The 13,517-nt window shown below is 43.8% G+C and overlaps 2 protein-coding genes across 2 annotated transcripts in view; both read right to left on the minus strand.

Moving 5' to 3' along the window:
* Positions 1-13,517, minus strand: part of LOC308284765 (histone H3.2) — a gene marked incomplete at its 3' end in the record, with an annotated part of 219,755 nt that overhangs the window by 140,237 nt on the left and 66,001 nt on the right. The window lies entirely within an intron of this gene.
* The window catches only part of LOC308284957 (low-density lipoprotein receptor-related protein 8-like), a gene marked incomplete at both ends in the record, with an annotated part of 109,187 nt that overhangs the window by 35,789 nt on the left and 59,881 nt on the right, over positions 1-13,517 (minus strand). Inside the window, 3 exons of the mRNA XM_080725679.1 lie at positions 466-588; positions 2,765-2,887; positions 5,518-5,907. Coding sequence (XP_080581805.1) covers positions 466-588; positions 2,765-2,887; positions 5,518-5,907 — 636 coding nt within the window. The remainder of the gene's footprint in view (positions 1-465; positions 589-2,764; positions 2,888-5,517; positions 5,908-13,517) is intronic.

Genomic DNA, 13,517 nt, shown 5'->3' on the forward strand with positions numbered 1-13,517 from the left:
TGTTACAAAGGACTGTGGCAAAGGATTAGGTGTTGGCGTACTGTAAGAAATGACACAGCACAGCTGAGACCAAAGTGCCTGTGAATGGCAAAAAGCCATGCTACGGGCGGCGCTAGACAGATCTTTAACCAAATCTTTGGTCAAATCTTTGGTCAAAGACCCTAACTAAAGAACGGTCCCTTTCCGGGTGAAAAAAAAACAACGCTCCGCCTGACCATGTGCTTCTACATTGTCAAGAGAAAAAAAAATTGGACCATTTGCAATCAATAAGCTTTAGTCGGGTCAAAATTAGATTTCCTCTCAACTGTTTTATAGTCCAAAGGTGATGTTTTTATTGAGTCGTCGACCGTGGCTGTATAAGACATGACATGACTGACGGAAGCTGTGATGTAATGTGTTCTGACACACTGTTGTATGTAAGTTGTATGTGTGCGTGTGTGCGTGCGTGCGTGCGTGTGTTCTCACCACACTCCTTCTTGGGTTCATCCGAGCGGTCCTTACAGTCTTTGTTGGAGTCACAGACCTTGGCACTGTCAATGCACTCTCCATTCTTACACAAAAACTTCAGGGGTCCCTCACATTTGGTGGCTGTTTAAAAGAAAAGGAAAAGGATAGAATATAGATCAAAATCTCTGCATCTCGCAGATAATATATCAATACTGTATATTGCCCAGCTCTACAATAAATGTCTTGCTTTAGCCACAAAAGTTGAATGTACTTCAACTTCAAATCCTGTCATCTATACTATAATTTTGGAGATGTCTGAGTGAGTGTCTGAGTGAGTGTCTGAAACCGCGTTTCTCCTCAGTGGCTGGAGCAATTGATCTGAAATCGCATCACCATTACCATATGAACACACCTGACATAACTGTGAAGCCCGTTTGTCACTTTCACAAATCGTATGCTGTATATTAGCATTTTTATGGTGTATCTATATCTATTTAGCCTACAGTACCTTTTGTGACCACACATGTTAAGGGAGGGGCGCTGTTGTTCAGGCCATGCACAATCACACACAAACCCACACACACACACACACAGGGGGGGGGGGGGGGGGGGGGGTGCAGGCAGGCGGGCCTGTCCAAAAATCATGCAGATCGGTACACAGTATCTCTGTAGCCGTTAAATGGAACGGGTATTTCTTACATTGATGCTCCTACATATTAGCATGCAAGCACCAGTTAAAGTTACTTTCCATCCCTCATATACTGTGTGCACAGTGCACATCCCATAACCCACACACTGCACATCATTTCGGAGCTCATATCTTTGAACGGGTAAGGGCTAGTTTGAATAATGAGGGGAAATAAAGGGTCAAAAATATTAATTCCCCTTTGATGCGTGAGTTAAAGTTCAATCTGCTATAACACTCATGCAATGTTGTAAAGTACAAATAATGTAAAGCCACAAATAGAACTGCTTTATGAGTTGTTGTTTTTTTGTTTTTTTTAAGATGTACAGTATTCTATTATGCTTTAAACTGTATCTGTATAGACTGATGACATGACTAAAGACAGATAGATAGAAAATAGAAACAAGAAGAAAGACAGGCAGAAAGATGAATGAATATCTACAGTCAGCCGATTTCCGTGTTATCCTCCCTTGAGATGGGTCTGTTATCACCCCTGTCATGCCTTGGCCAAGGCTCAGTAGTCGGACTACCAACTACCAGGAGCTGGTAGATCCGTGTTATCGCCCATAGACTTGTCATTGCAATGCGCATGCGCCAACGCACGTTCACAGGAACAATGTACTGGTCGCTCCCTCAGTGAGAATCGAACCCCGGCCGTCGGATTACCAGTCCCCGACGCTACCGACTGAGCTAACCAGGCAGCTGGCAGACTTTTTTTTTTGCTTGGTTTTACACATGACTCGGTAACGGAACGCGACGCGGCGGTGAAAAATACTATGCCTAACCCTAAACCTAACCCTAAAGCCGGCATCATAGTCGCCTGGGCGGTGGAAGGCTTTACACCGCGGTGTAGTCTTTTCGAGTCTTTTTGAGTCATGAAACTACAACGTTACATCATTCCTCGCGGTGGAGAGCTTTCCACCGCAAGTCCCAACACATCTCTCTGTTTTTACTATCAGACAGACAGGCTCTACACCCCGTTCACTGATTGGTCAATCTAGACTAGTCAGTCACGGTGAATAGGTCTCCACCGTGGCGTACTATGATGTCCTGCACTTATTTTCTGACTTGAGGTGGAAAGCTTTCCACCTCAAATTTGCGGTGGATAGCTCTCCGCCGTACACTCTGATACGGGCTTAACCCTAACCCTAACCCTTAACCTCAGTAAAACTATGGCTAAACCTAATGCTAAAAAAAATATCGGAGCGGCGCATCCATCTCCGTAGCGTCCTCAGTAAGAACGCATGGCTAGAATTCCCAACCCTGTAGTCTCGAATCCCAGCGTGACTTCTTTTTTTCCCCTCGTGTGTTGGCGCATGCGCATTGCAATGACAGGACCAAGGCTGATATTAAGGCTGATATTGGGACTACCCAGCTCCTGGTAGTTGGTAGTCTGACTACTGAGCCTTGGCTAAGGCATGACAATATTGATAACAGTCCCATCCCAAGGATATGATAACACGTGTATCAGGTGCTACAGTACATAATAGTCAAGGCAAATTCAGACAGACAGACAGACAGACAGACAGACAGACAGACAGACAGACGTTCCTCTGAGAAGGAAAGAGAGATAGGAGAGTATGTTCAGATGGACAGACATACAGTACAGAGATGATGGACAGGTGAACCCACCGTTGACGCAGCCAGCCTCGTCACTGTGGTCAACACAGTCATGCACCTTGTTGCACTGCTTGGTACCGTGAATACATGAACCGTCACCGCACTGGAACTCATCTGGACGACACGTCAGTAGGGCTAAGTGCGCGCGCACGCACACACACACACACACACACACACACACACACACACACACACACACAGAGAGAGAGAGAGAGAGAGACACACACAGAAGGTGGAGAAAAAAAGTCACCTTAACAAGTACAACATGTGCAGACTTTCGAGGTCGAGCCACTGACAACGTTTTCATTTCACCGTGCACGCGTACAGACACCATAATAAGACCAATCAATCCAGCACGGGAGCGGGGGCAGTCTAGAGCATAGGCAGTTAACCTGTGGGTCTGTGATGAATGATTTTCAATATCCTAACCCCAAGATGGAGGCCGCACGGAGCCATCCGCCCCTCCGTTTGCATTAATATCCCAGTCACAGGCAAGCTTTTCATCAATGGGCCCCCACGTGCTTATGAAACTCCCCTTCAAAACCACACTAAAAAGCAATATATATGGAGCGGAGGAGATATGATGTAGTGTTATCAGGAGACGGGCAGGACAGAGGAAGTGGAATGGGGCTTCAGAACACGCACGCACGCGTGGAGACGCACGCACGCACACATGCACGCACACACCCCCTCCCCCACACACACACACACACACACACACACACACACACACACACACACACACACACACACACACACACACACACACACACACACACACACAGAGTGATTATCTATCTCCCTAGAGGAGCCATGTCCTTCATCTTGGATATCAATCTGAGAGCTGCAGATGTAATTAGGCCAATGAGCTTGTGCTTTGTACAGGGAGACAGCAGAGTTACATGGACCGAATCTAGCAAAGTAATATGAATGCTGTTGTGAGGTTATAATCAGGATGAAGAGTGTTCTGCAGGTCTGAACAGTTTTTGAGCAGTGGTAAACCGCTCCATAGAGTGGCTGTGCGTGTGTCTGTAGCCACTTTTTCCTCAGCGTTTTGCCATAGCAATGTGTGTGTGTGTAGCCTGTATTACATCACCAATTACATCCTAGACCTATATCCTAGTCTGAAGACGTTATGCAAGCACGACCACCGCTCACTTCACATTGGGTGTGATTTTTTCGCTATGACCACAAAAAAAGAATTAAGCTATACACCCTACACTCACCCACACTGTCAGAGCTGCTCCTCTTGAGCCAAGACTTCCCTATTATTCAAGGGCTCTTAAATGCACTCTCAAGGACAAGCAAAGGGTTGCCGAGCAACCCCTGGACAAATGCTTCCCTGAGTCGCCTGCGATCCCTCGTTGGCCGGCAGAGAATTGGCTGAGGATGGCAACAATCAATCGGCCAGTAACTGGCGTTTATGACACCGTGGAGGCAGTGGGGTGGGCTTGATGTGTGTGCGGCACATCTCGATAATGAATAGAGGGACAATATCAGACTGCAGGCTTTGCGAGCCACATGCGCCCGAGGACTCGCGCCTTAGCGCTGCAGACTAATAGGAAAGCCTGTTTTATCGCACGCCCACAATCTCCTAAAGGGGTGTTTATCAGCAGAAACAAACGTCCCCTCTCACTCCCACCCGAACGCCTGGCAGCGAAGAGATGCTGTAAGTGACACAGCCCAGCAGAGGTGGAGGAGGATGTTTTTTTTTTTTTTCTCTCTCTCTCTCTTTCTCTCTCTGGTCCCCTGGCGAGGAGACACGTTGTCATACAGACATGCTCTAAAATGAAACTGATCTCCAGCGTAATTACTTCTGCGTTGTTTGTGTGATATAATTTGATAACATTTGTCTGTGGGTGCCTCTATGGGGCTGCTACTGTATGTTTAACAGCTGTGAAATATTCAAGCGCACTCTCGTTTACAGTATGCTGGTGAAAAGTGTCTGACAAATATTGTAATATCTTTGCTGTTGGGCAGAAAACTTGTACTTTATTCCTTTTACGTTTCTTTATTAATGCCCTATTTTATACTTTGCTGTATGAGTCTATGACAGCATCATTTAAATGCATTCAATCGCAACACATTGTGACCTTGTACTGTAGATCTACTATTTGCCGTTTTTTCTCTGGGGTTTTCACATATTTAACCAACAAAAGTATTATTAACATGAACTTGAGTTTAAATAATAAAAACAAGGGATCCACTGGATCACAGGTTCTTTTTTCCATTTCCTGACGGTTTTGGACAAACAACGTTTCTGCTCAACAGCGACAACATAGGACCTACTACCAGGATTAGAGAGAGAGAGAGAGAGAGAGAGAGAGAGAGAGAGAGAGAGAGAGAGAGAGAGAGAGAGAGAGAGAGAGAGAAGGAATAAAAGTGTGTGAAAAAGTGCCGGAGGCATTCATACTCCAACAAAGTGTCGGGAGACGTCTTTTTAACGGGAAAGCTCTCAGCTGTCATCTCCATGGTAAAGAGCTGTGTTGATGTTAAGGGAAAGATGGACACTTTCTTTGACACGTCAGGGCAGAACGGCAGAACGCTCAATCCAGAGAAAAACAACTTCTGACACGTACGAGACAGTGTCGGACAACACATGGTTTTGTCGTTTTTCACAGCCGAAACCGTCGACAGACGCTTGTCTTGAAGCAGCTGTGCACCAACGCAGACAAGGTCGCCTGCCAACGCCACTCTGTGGTTTTGGCGGTGGCCAAGGTATTGATTAAGTATAAGAGCATATAACAGCAATGAGTCAAACTCACGGCAGTCAGCCTCGTCCGACTTGTCCTTGCAGTCTGGGTCGCCGTCACACTTCCAGGCCAGTCGGACACACTCGCCATTGGCACAGCGGAACTCCTCCGAGGTGCAGTTGGCCCGGCGGGGGGGCGGGTACGGAACCCCGTCGCCGCCGCATCGGTCCACCCCCTCGTCCGAGCCGTCAGCGCAGTCGGGGTCCCCGTCGCAGCTCCACATGAGGGGCACACACTCCGAGGTGTTGCAGCGGAAGTGGTTGGGCCCACAGGTCGCCGGGGAGGAGCACTTGAGCTCGTCGCTGCCGTCGCCGCAGTCGTCGTCGCCATCGCACACGTAGACGGAGGCGAGGCACTTTCGGTTGGCACACAGGAACTCCCCGCTGGGGCACGCCTTGGCATCTGGAGGAGGGAGGGAGGGAGAGAGGGAGGGAGGGAACACAGGGAGAGAAACAAACAGAATAACTCCAGTGACCTAGAAATCCAAATCTTCCAAAAGCTGAATAATTATGAATGATTTTTTTTTTACTGATGCCAGGACTCAATCTCTGGCTGAAATCATTATACTAATCCACAGATGAATCTCAAAATGAGTTCTAGTATTTGTTTGTTTGTTTGCCAAAAAATAAACAAACAGGACTTTCTTTCTTTATTTTTTTCCCCCCTTTTTAGATCGACTATAGAGCTATTAAAGCCGCCTCATTGTAGCTGTCATGCATTGTTAAGACTGCCACAATCTATTATCTTATAAACATTGATTGAAAAGCATAGTTAAATGAGCATGCCATTAATCTCAAAGTGATTCTCACACTTTATTGTTTTCAAGGACCCCTAGTTTGATATGCATTAGGCCACTGACCCACATTATGAGTTATAGAGCCCATAATGGTCCATTTGGTTACTGATGATTGATTCCAGTGATCAATCATTTAGCTGGTTACCTCCTGGAACCCCCTCAACGATCCCATGGATCCAGTGCTCTAAAACATTTAAAGAATGACCTGCAGTGCATTCAATACCAGATCAAACAACTACTACATTGGTTTCATATGTTTAGACAAGATAGAGCAGGGGTCTTCAACGAGAGAGTGAGATGAATCGTCATTGTATTTTGGATTAATGTGTTTTCAGATATTTAACCACTTGAAAAGTCGATACTTAATAAACAGGACCTCTGTACTTAGTCTGCTCTTTTCCCCCTCTACACCAAACCTCTTTGCCGAAAATAGCCGATCTACAAGCTCACAACACCTCGCAGCACGAGGCGTTGTGAGCTTGTAGATCGGCTATTTTCAGCAAAAGTTCTCAGAATATGGATGCTAGGGTTCAAGTGGTTAATATAAAAAAGGAGGAAAAATACGTTTCTATCACTCAAAGATTTGGCTGCCCCCCTGTAGTAACTCTGAGGACCCCCTAGGGGTCCCGGAGTCCCGGACCCCCTGTTGAAGACCCCTGAGATAGAGGAATATTGCCATTGAGCTGAAAATCAACGAATGGAAAGAGGGAGACTCAGTTCACATCACAGCTGAGGAGACATTAGTATGAGAGACGATACTGGTAACACACAGAGCGAGGAAAGACCACAGTGGAGGGTTGATACATCACATGAATGCACAGAGATCATCTCCCCCCTCTGAGACACATCACTATCTACACTAGGTATTTCTCTAACCCTGTCATTTCCCTTCTCCTCCTGCAGTTGAGTAACAACATGACTGTGAAACTTTTTTAAAGCCACTACGAATTACATTTAACCACTTGAACCCTAGCACTGTAGCACACATATTCTGGTGGGGATATTTGGGGGGAAATGGCACACAGTGCTTTGCGTTGCAACGCATTGTGAGCTAGTAGATCAGTCTTTTTCAAAACTTACTGTAGAGATAATACAAATAGTAACAGTGCAGTGAACAACAGCTAAGTAACTTTCCTGTTCTAGCACAGATTTGAAGCTGGTCTCCAAGTTGTGCTGACGTTCAGAACTAGGCCAGATCACAGCCCATATGGGGATGCTCTTGACGTCATTACCAGGACGTCATATGGACTTTTTTGTTTGACAGGATTATTGTTATTGTTTGTAGTTGAAATATGAGCATATAAGGTTATATTCTGGGACATATCTGACTAGTTATAAATATGATATTTATCTGGCCTCGATCGGACCCTCTCTGATTAATCCAGGACGTCCGTTTTGTAATGTTGTTTTAACGGTTTTCTGTGGTTTATTTTTTACCCAAATGTAACACAATATAAACAAAAAAAGTGTAAAACAGATGCTTCTTTTTCTAGACACCATGAGCTATGTCTATATAGGATTTATTTACTTATTTTGCAGACAGAGGCAGCACAGCCAGGACATATAAAGCCAAACATCAAGTTAATCATCATTCATCAAGCAATCAAGCAGTCATTTACAGTGTCAAATAAGCATTTCACAAAAACAAATAATAGTAGACAAATCCTTATTACACAATGAACTGCAGCCTCCGGTTTTTGGCACTTGCATACCGATCAATTATTTTCTGCACTTTAATTTCGTGTTCTTTCTCAATCTGTAAAATGCCTATATCTGACACTCTTTTATCAGTCATGGTTGTCCGTAAATACGTTTTTAGTTGAGGTACAGTGTGTAGACGTGTTTTAATGTACCAAATGAATCAGAATTATGCATTCCCTTCTCTTGAAAAAAGTAAGTTTCTTTTCAAACAGTGTCGTGTCCTCAATTTCTTTTTCTTTTTTTGCGCACATTCTCTTCCCTGTACATGGAAGTCATTACAGAGATTTCAGCTTTCAGAACATCTGCCAAGCAAGCCGATTCAAAATAAATAAGTAGGTCTTACATTGCAAGCAAGCAAGCTGAAATACTTGCCCCTCCACCTCTCTTTTTGCGCACATTTCACAAATCACGATCACTGTTTTATTTAATAATTATAAAATAAATTTACATTACAAAAAAAGGACACCCCTTAAAATCGCCTATGCCTATCCGTATGCCAGCTCAGATAGCCTGGGATCAACACCATTTTGGGGGTTCTGATCCGGTCGGAGCACTGTGCACCTCCAAAATGATTCCTGTAGTTTAAAATGTGTTTAGTTTGGTATAATCATTTTGTTTCTTTTGGTATAGTATTCAAAATTCAAATTCTATTCTTAGAACGCTAATTAGAATGCCATTCTAACTTGTAGTGCGACTAGTGAGACAAATTTGATTGGCTATTAGTGATGGCCTGCATCCGAGCATTTTGGGAAACAAATATCTGCAGCGCACATTGGACCCGCAGGCTACATCTTGACTGGTCCCACATACAAATATGTCCGATGTAAATATGCAGATGTAAATATGGCCTTCTCCAGCCATTCTATTTTTTGTTCTGCCTCAGGTGTCAGGTTACTGTCTCTAAACTGCTCCTGCCCCTTGATGCCAGGTGGTAAAATTGTTCATGTATCACACGCTGTGGATATTACAAAACCCCTTTCATAAGGCTGTTGCCTCGCCATGCTTCAAGACCTTGGGGGGGTCACAGTGATTAACCTTGCATATATATACCGGTACATGTTGCTCCTATAATTACTCCCTCTACTCTCATCAATAATGTAAATTGTTTTGATCTGACAACTTCACGAGAATTGCAAGCTTGTGACGGTTTCAAATTCATGCATTTGAATATTAGGAGTATGGCTCAAAAACGTGATTTTATCAATGTTCTGATAAAGAGGGGCTCCCCTGATGTATTTGTCCTATCAGAAACTTGGCTGACTGAGCTCGGCCAATGTTATTTGTCATTGCTTGTATTGTTTTGTATGCTGTGATCAGCGCGTCCTTGAAAAAGAGAGCTTGCTCTCAATGGGCTCTGAATAAATAAAAGGTAAAAGAAAGAAAGAAAGATTATGTGACTTTTCTTTTTCTTTTTCGTATTATAATATATATATATATATTTTTAACCGGATCAGAACGAATACCAGGCTTACCTCCGCAGTGGAAAGTCTGGTGATGCGAGGTTACAGCTCAAGTGGCACTTCCACAGCTGTGCACTTCAGGGACATGATACAATGTGCTCTTGACCACATGGTTCACCTTACCTTTATGAATATTTAAACAGGGTGGAAACTGAGTGCACTGCATCACTTTCACGCCATTTAATCCTCTCCTTTCAAGGGATGCACTCGTGGTTGAGCAGATGTAAACAAGACGTAAATCCCAGTCTCTGTCACACTTAGGGATGGGACGATAAGCGATATTATCGTTTATCGTGATAAAAATCACTCACGATAATCGTATCGTGGAGATTTAATTTATCGTGATATTGTCCTCCGTCATGCACCTTCTATAATTGGTGAAAGGTATGATATACGTAATTCTTTTCACTCTCTATCAAATGTCTTTGCCAAAAAATAGCCGATCTACAAGCTTTGCGACGCGTTGTGAGCTTGTAGATCGGCTATTTTTTGGCTAATGTTCTGCCCCAGGATAATGGATTTTGATTATCGCGATAATATCGTAAATCGTGATTTCTTTTGTCACAATAATCGTGATATGATCCTAACCCTAGTCACACTATTTTGTATTACCATACTTGTGCGAACACCAACATTTTAGGATGGTGATTTTGTGAATGTTAGTTAGAAAAAATAAAAACATTAAAAAACAAGATTTTTAACTCTAACTAAAGCCGAGAATCTGGAATCTAGGCGCTCAAAAGCTCTTGTATCTTTCTACAAGCCTTCTCTCTACGATCTACCCATCTTTCCTTTACCCTCAACTTGAATAGCAGCCAGCCGGGCAAGCAGCCCGGCCTCACTGAGCATAAAAGTCAGCGCTGGGAATAGACACCATCTCTTTGATATTCATACAATTCATCCAAACCGCAGGGGCGCTAGCCTCCACGCCGCTGCCCTTGTCTTTAGCATCTCAGGGCCAGCTGCGTGGGGGGGGGGGGGAGTTGCCGTTTTAGATGTTTACATGCTGAATCAGCACGCATAAATGGGCAAGCGGATCAGCAATGACCAGCGAAAGCCTTGTTCCTCAGGAACAAAAAGAGAAACTGGTGTACTTTCGACGTTTCATAATGAATGTTGAGTGGTCTGAGTGCATACTGAGCTCATGAAATATTTTCCGGACATATATAGGACACAACGTCCTGCAGCCAGGGATGTGGCACCAAATTCTGGGCCCTGGGTACAAGGATTCACTGCGGGCCCCCCATGAATGTTCTTCATAGGGGGAGGGGGTTTAACCCATTTAGACTGGGAACGCATTATTACGCATTATGTTGTGCTTTAACTATTGAAAAATAGCAGATCTACAAGCTCACAGCGCAGCACCGAGTGCCACGCTGCGAGCTTGTAGATCTGCTATTTTGGAAAAATCAAGAAAATGTGTGCAAGCTAGTCTTTGAATATTTCAAATCCTTCAAAGATTTTTTTGAAAAACCTGTTTTTATGTCAGTGGTGCTCAAACCTTTTCATATGAAGGACCCCCAAAATGATATGTATTTGGCCACGGACCCTTATCTCAAAATATTTAGTTCCAGGGACCTCCCCAGAAGCAAAATTTGAGTTACCTGTACAGATGTTCGCTTAAAAAATACATATATTCAAAGATTTGTATACATTTTGGCACTCGGTGCTTGTATATCTGCTATATATATTTTTTTCTTTTTCCAATAGACTAATTAAGGCCCCTCCACCTTGGGCCCTAGTAACTCAGTCCCACTTTTCCCCCCCTTGTGACGCCCCTGCCCGTGAATGACAGCAAACAAGAAAAGAAAAAGAACGTGTGTGTGAGGATCAAAGAGAGCACGCACGCAGCTAAAGGGGAATCCAGAAGCACGGCAAAAAATTGCTAATTAATATCTCCACACGTTGAGCTTAACTGGGTGAACGCTTCCCCAGCTAGTGAATGTCGGAACAGATTGTCGTGATTATCATCCCACTTAATTGTAGCATATGTCTGATTCGCCATACTTTTCTCCCATTACACGCAGCAGTACTTAATGAATTCATTCCTTCATTCCGGTGGGGTAGAGTAGACAAGACTTATCACAAAACCACAGCATTTACTATTCTAACATCCTTCTCTGTGGAAAGAAGGGAAACGCAAAAGAATAAATATATACATGTGTATATATATCTTTATTTTTTTGCATTCAGCTCGGCTAAAGGCTAAAATATCTTCATTCAATATTAACCAAATACCATCTGAACATTCCGTTGTATTATGACATTGCGCTCCGTGTGATGATTCTAGCCTCACTCTTTACTAATATGGCGCTAAATTATTAAGGAGATCCAACAAACACGCGTATGCGTATTATCACACGAGGGCAAGGCCATTAGTAAAGCACATGAGTGCTCAGGCTAAGACTTAGCCTGTCATTCGTGGTTCTAGCTAAATACATTTAAAAAGACTCAGGAGCCAGATTTGGCTCTGTGCCTGCAGGCAGGCTGCATGTGCATCATGTTAAACACATCCGTTGTAGTTTTGAGATGCTGACTCGATTGCAGTGGAATAAACATTTTACGTAGTGAACTTTAATTGAAACATTTTCCATCTAGGCTCTTGGGGCACGAGTTGGATGATATTGTAGTGTGCGTGTATGGTGCCTATGGCCTAGATCTCTTATGATGCAATATGGCATGCAAGGCAGGTCCTATAAGCATACATGCCTATGTTGTAATTAAATGGTGATTTTAAATAGCACCTTTATCCAAGGCACTTTACAGAGATTGTGCATTACATTCACCCATTCCTACACAGATGGCAGAGGAATGCAAGGCACCAACCTGCTCACTGGGAGCAACAAGGGGTTCAAAGTCTTGCTCAAGGACTATTCGACACTAACTCTAGGGGAGTCCGGAATTGAACTGGGAACCTTTCAGGAACCCTTCATGTTCTAAGACGGCAACTCTACCCCTGAGCCACTGCCGCCCGTAATTAGTGTGTTTGCTATAGGCAACACACTATTGTATTCGGTCCCATATTTTTTTACCAGCAAATATGTTTTGTAAATCAAAACACAGGTTCAATCAGACACGATTGGTCATGCTTCGATTGACACCACAAATGAGTTGTTACGTTTTTCTGACCTCTGATTGGACATTTTTTAACATATTTTAATTATTTATTTTTATTCTGTATTTTTTATTTTTATTTTACTTTTTCTCTGTTAAGCACTTGTGCTTCATTTTCTGCTCTGTAAAGCGCTTTGAGCTGCATTTCATGTCATGAAAGGTGCTATACAAATAAGGTTTTATTATTATTATTATTATTATATTGTCCAAGATATCCAGCCTTACAAACCGGATAACATCCCTCAAAAAGGTTACAAGTTTACAAGACAGGAGTGACATCAGAAGAAGTGACATAATAATATGTAATATAAAAAGACCGAATTCAAGAAGGGGCCTTTCTATTAAACCCATGGATTACAAGTGTGCAAATGGAGAGTCTGATGACCTCCTCAGAAGCGCTCTCGAGGCACCTCTTCAGTGAAGACCCTCCTCCCTACCCCCGCAGGTCCTATTGCCTGTCTCAACCTGGGGAAGAACGACTCAGAGATTACACTGAACAGCACTACCACCATCGTGCTCTATGGTGACAGCATCAGTGCAACCACACTTGCAATTTTCCCAGAATTGCACCTTTCTAGTTACTTGCACCAGCAGAGCACATAAGTACTGCGTTCGGCAGCGTATGTAGGTAGGTAGCCTAGGTAGGTAGGTAGGTACATGTAGGTAGGTAGGTAGGTAGGTAGGTAGGTAGGTAGGTAGGTAGGTAGGTAGGTAGGTAGGTGGGTAGGTAGGTAGGTAGGTAGGTGGGTAGGTAGGTAGGTAGGTAGGTAGGTACCGGTAGGTAGGTAGGTAGGTAGGTAGGTAGGTACCGGTAGGTAGGTAGGTAGGTAGGTAGGTAGGTAGGTAGGTAGGTAGGTACCGGTAGGTAGGTAGGTAGGTAGGTAGGTAGGTAGGTAGGTAGGTAGGTAGGTACCGGTAGGTAGGTAGGTAGGTAGGTAGGT

This window comes from Nannobrachium achirus (assembly GCF_963921795.1).
Source record: "Nannobrachium achirus genome assembly, chromosome: 5".
Lineage (NCBI taxonomy): Eukaryota > Metazoa > Chordata > Actinopteri > Myctophiformes > Myctophidae > Nannobrachium > Nannobrachium achirus.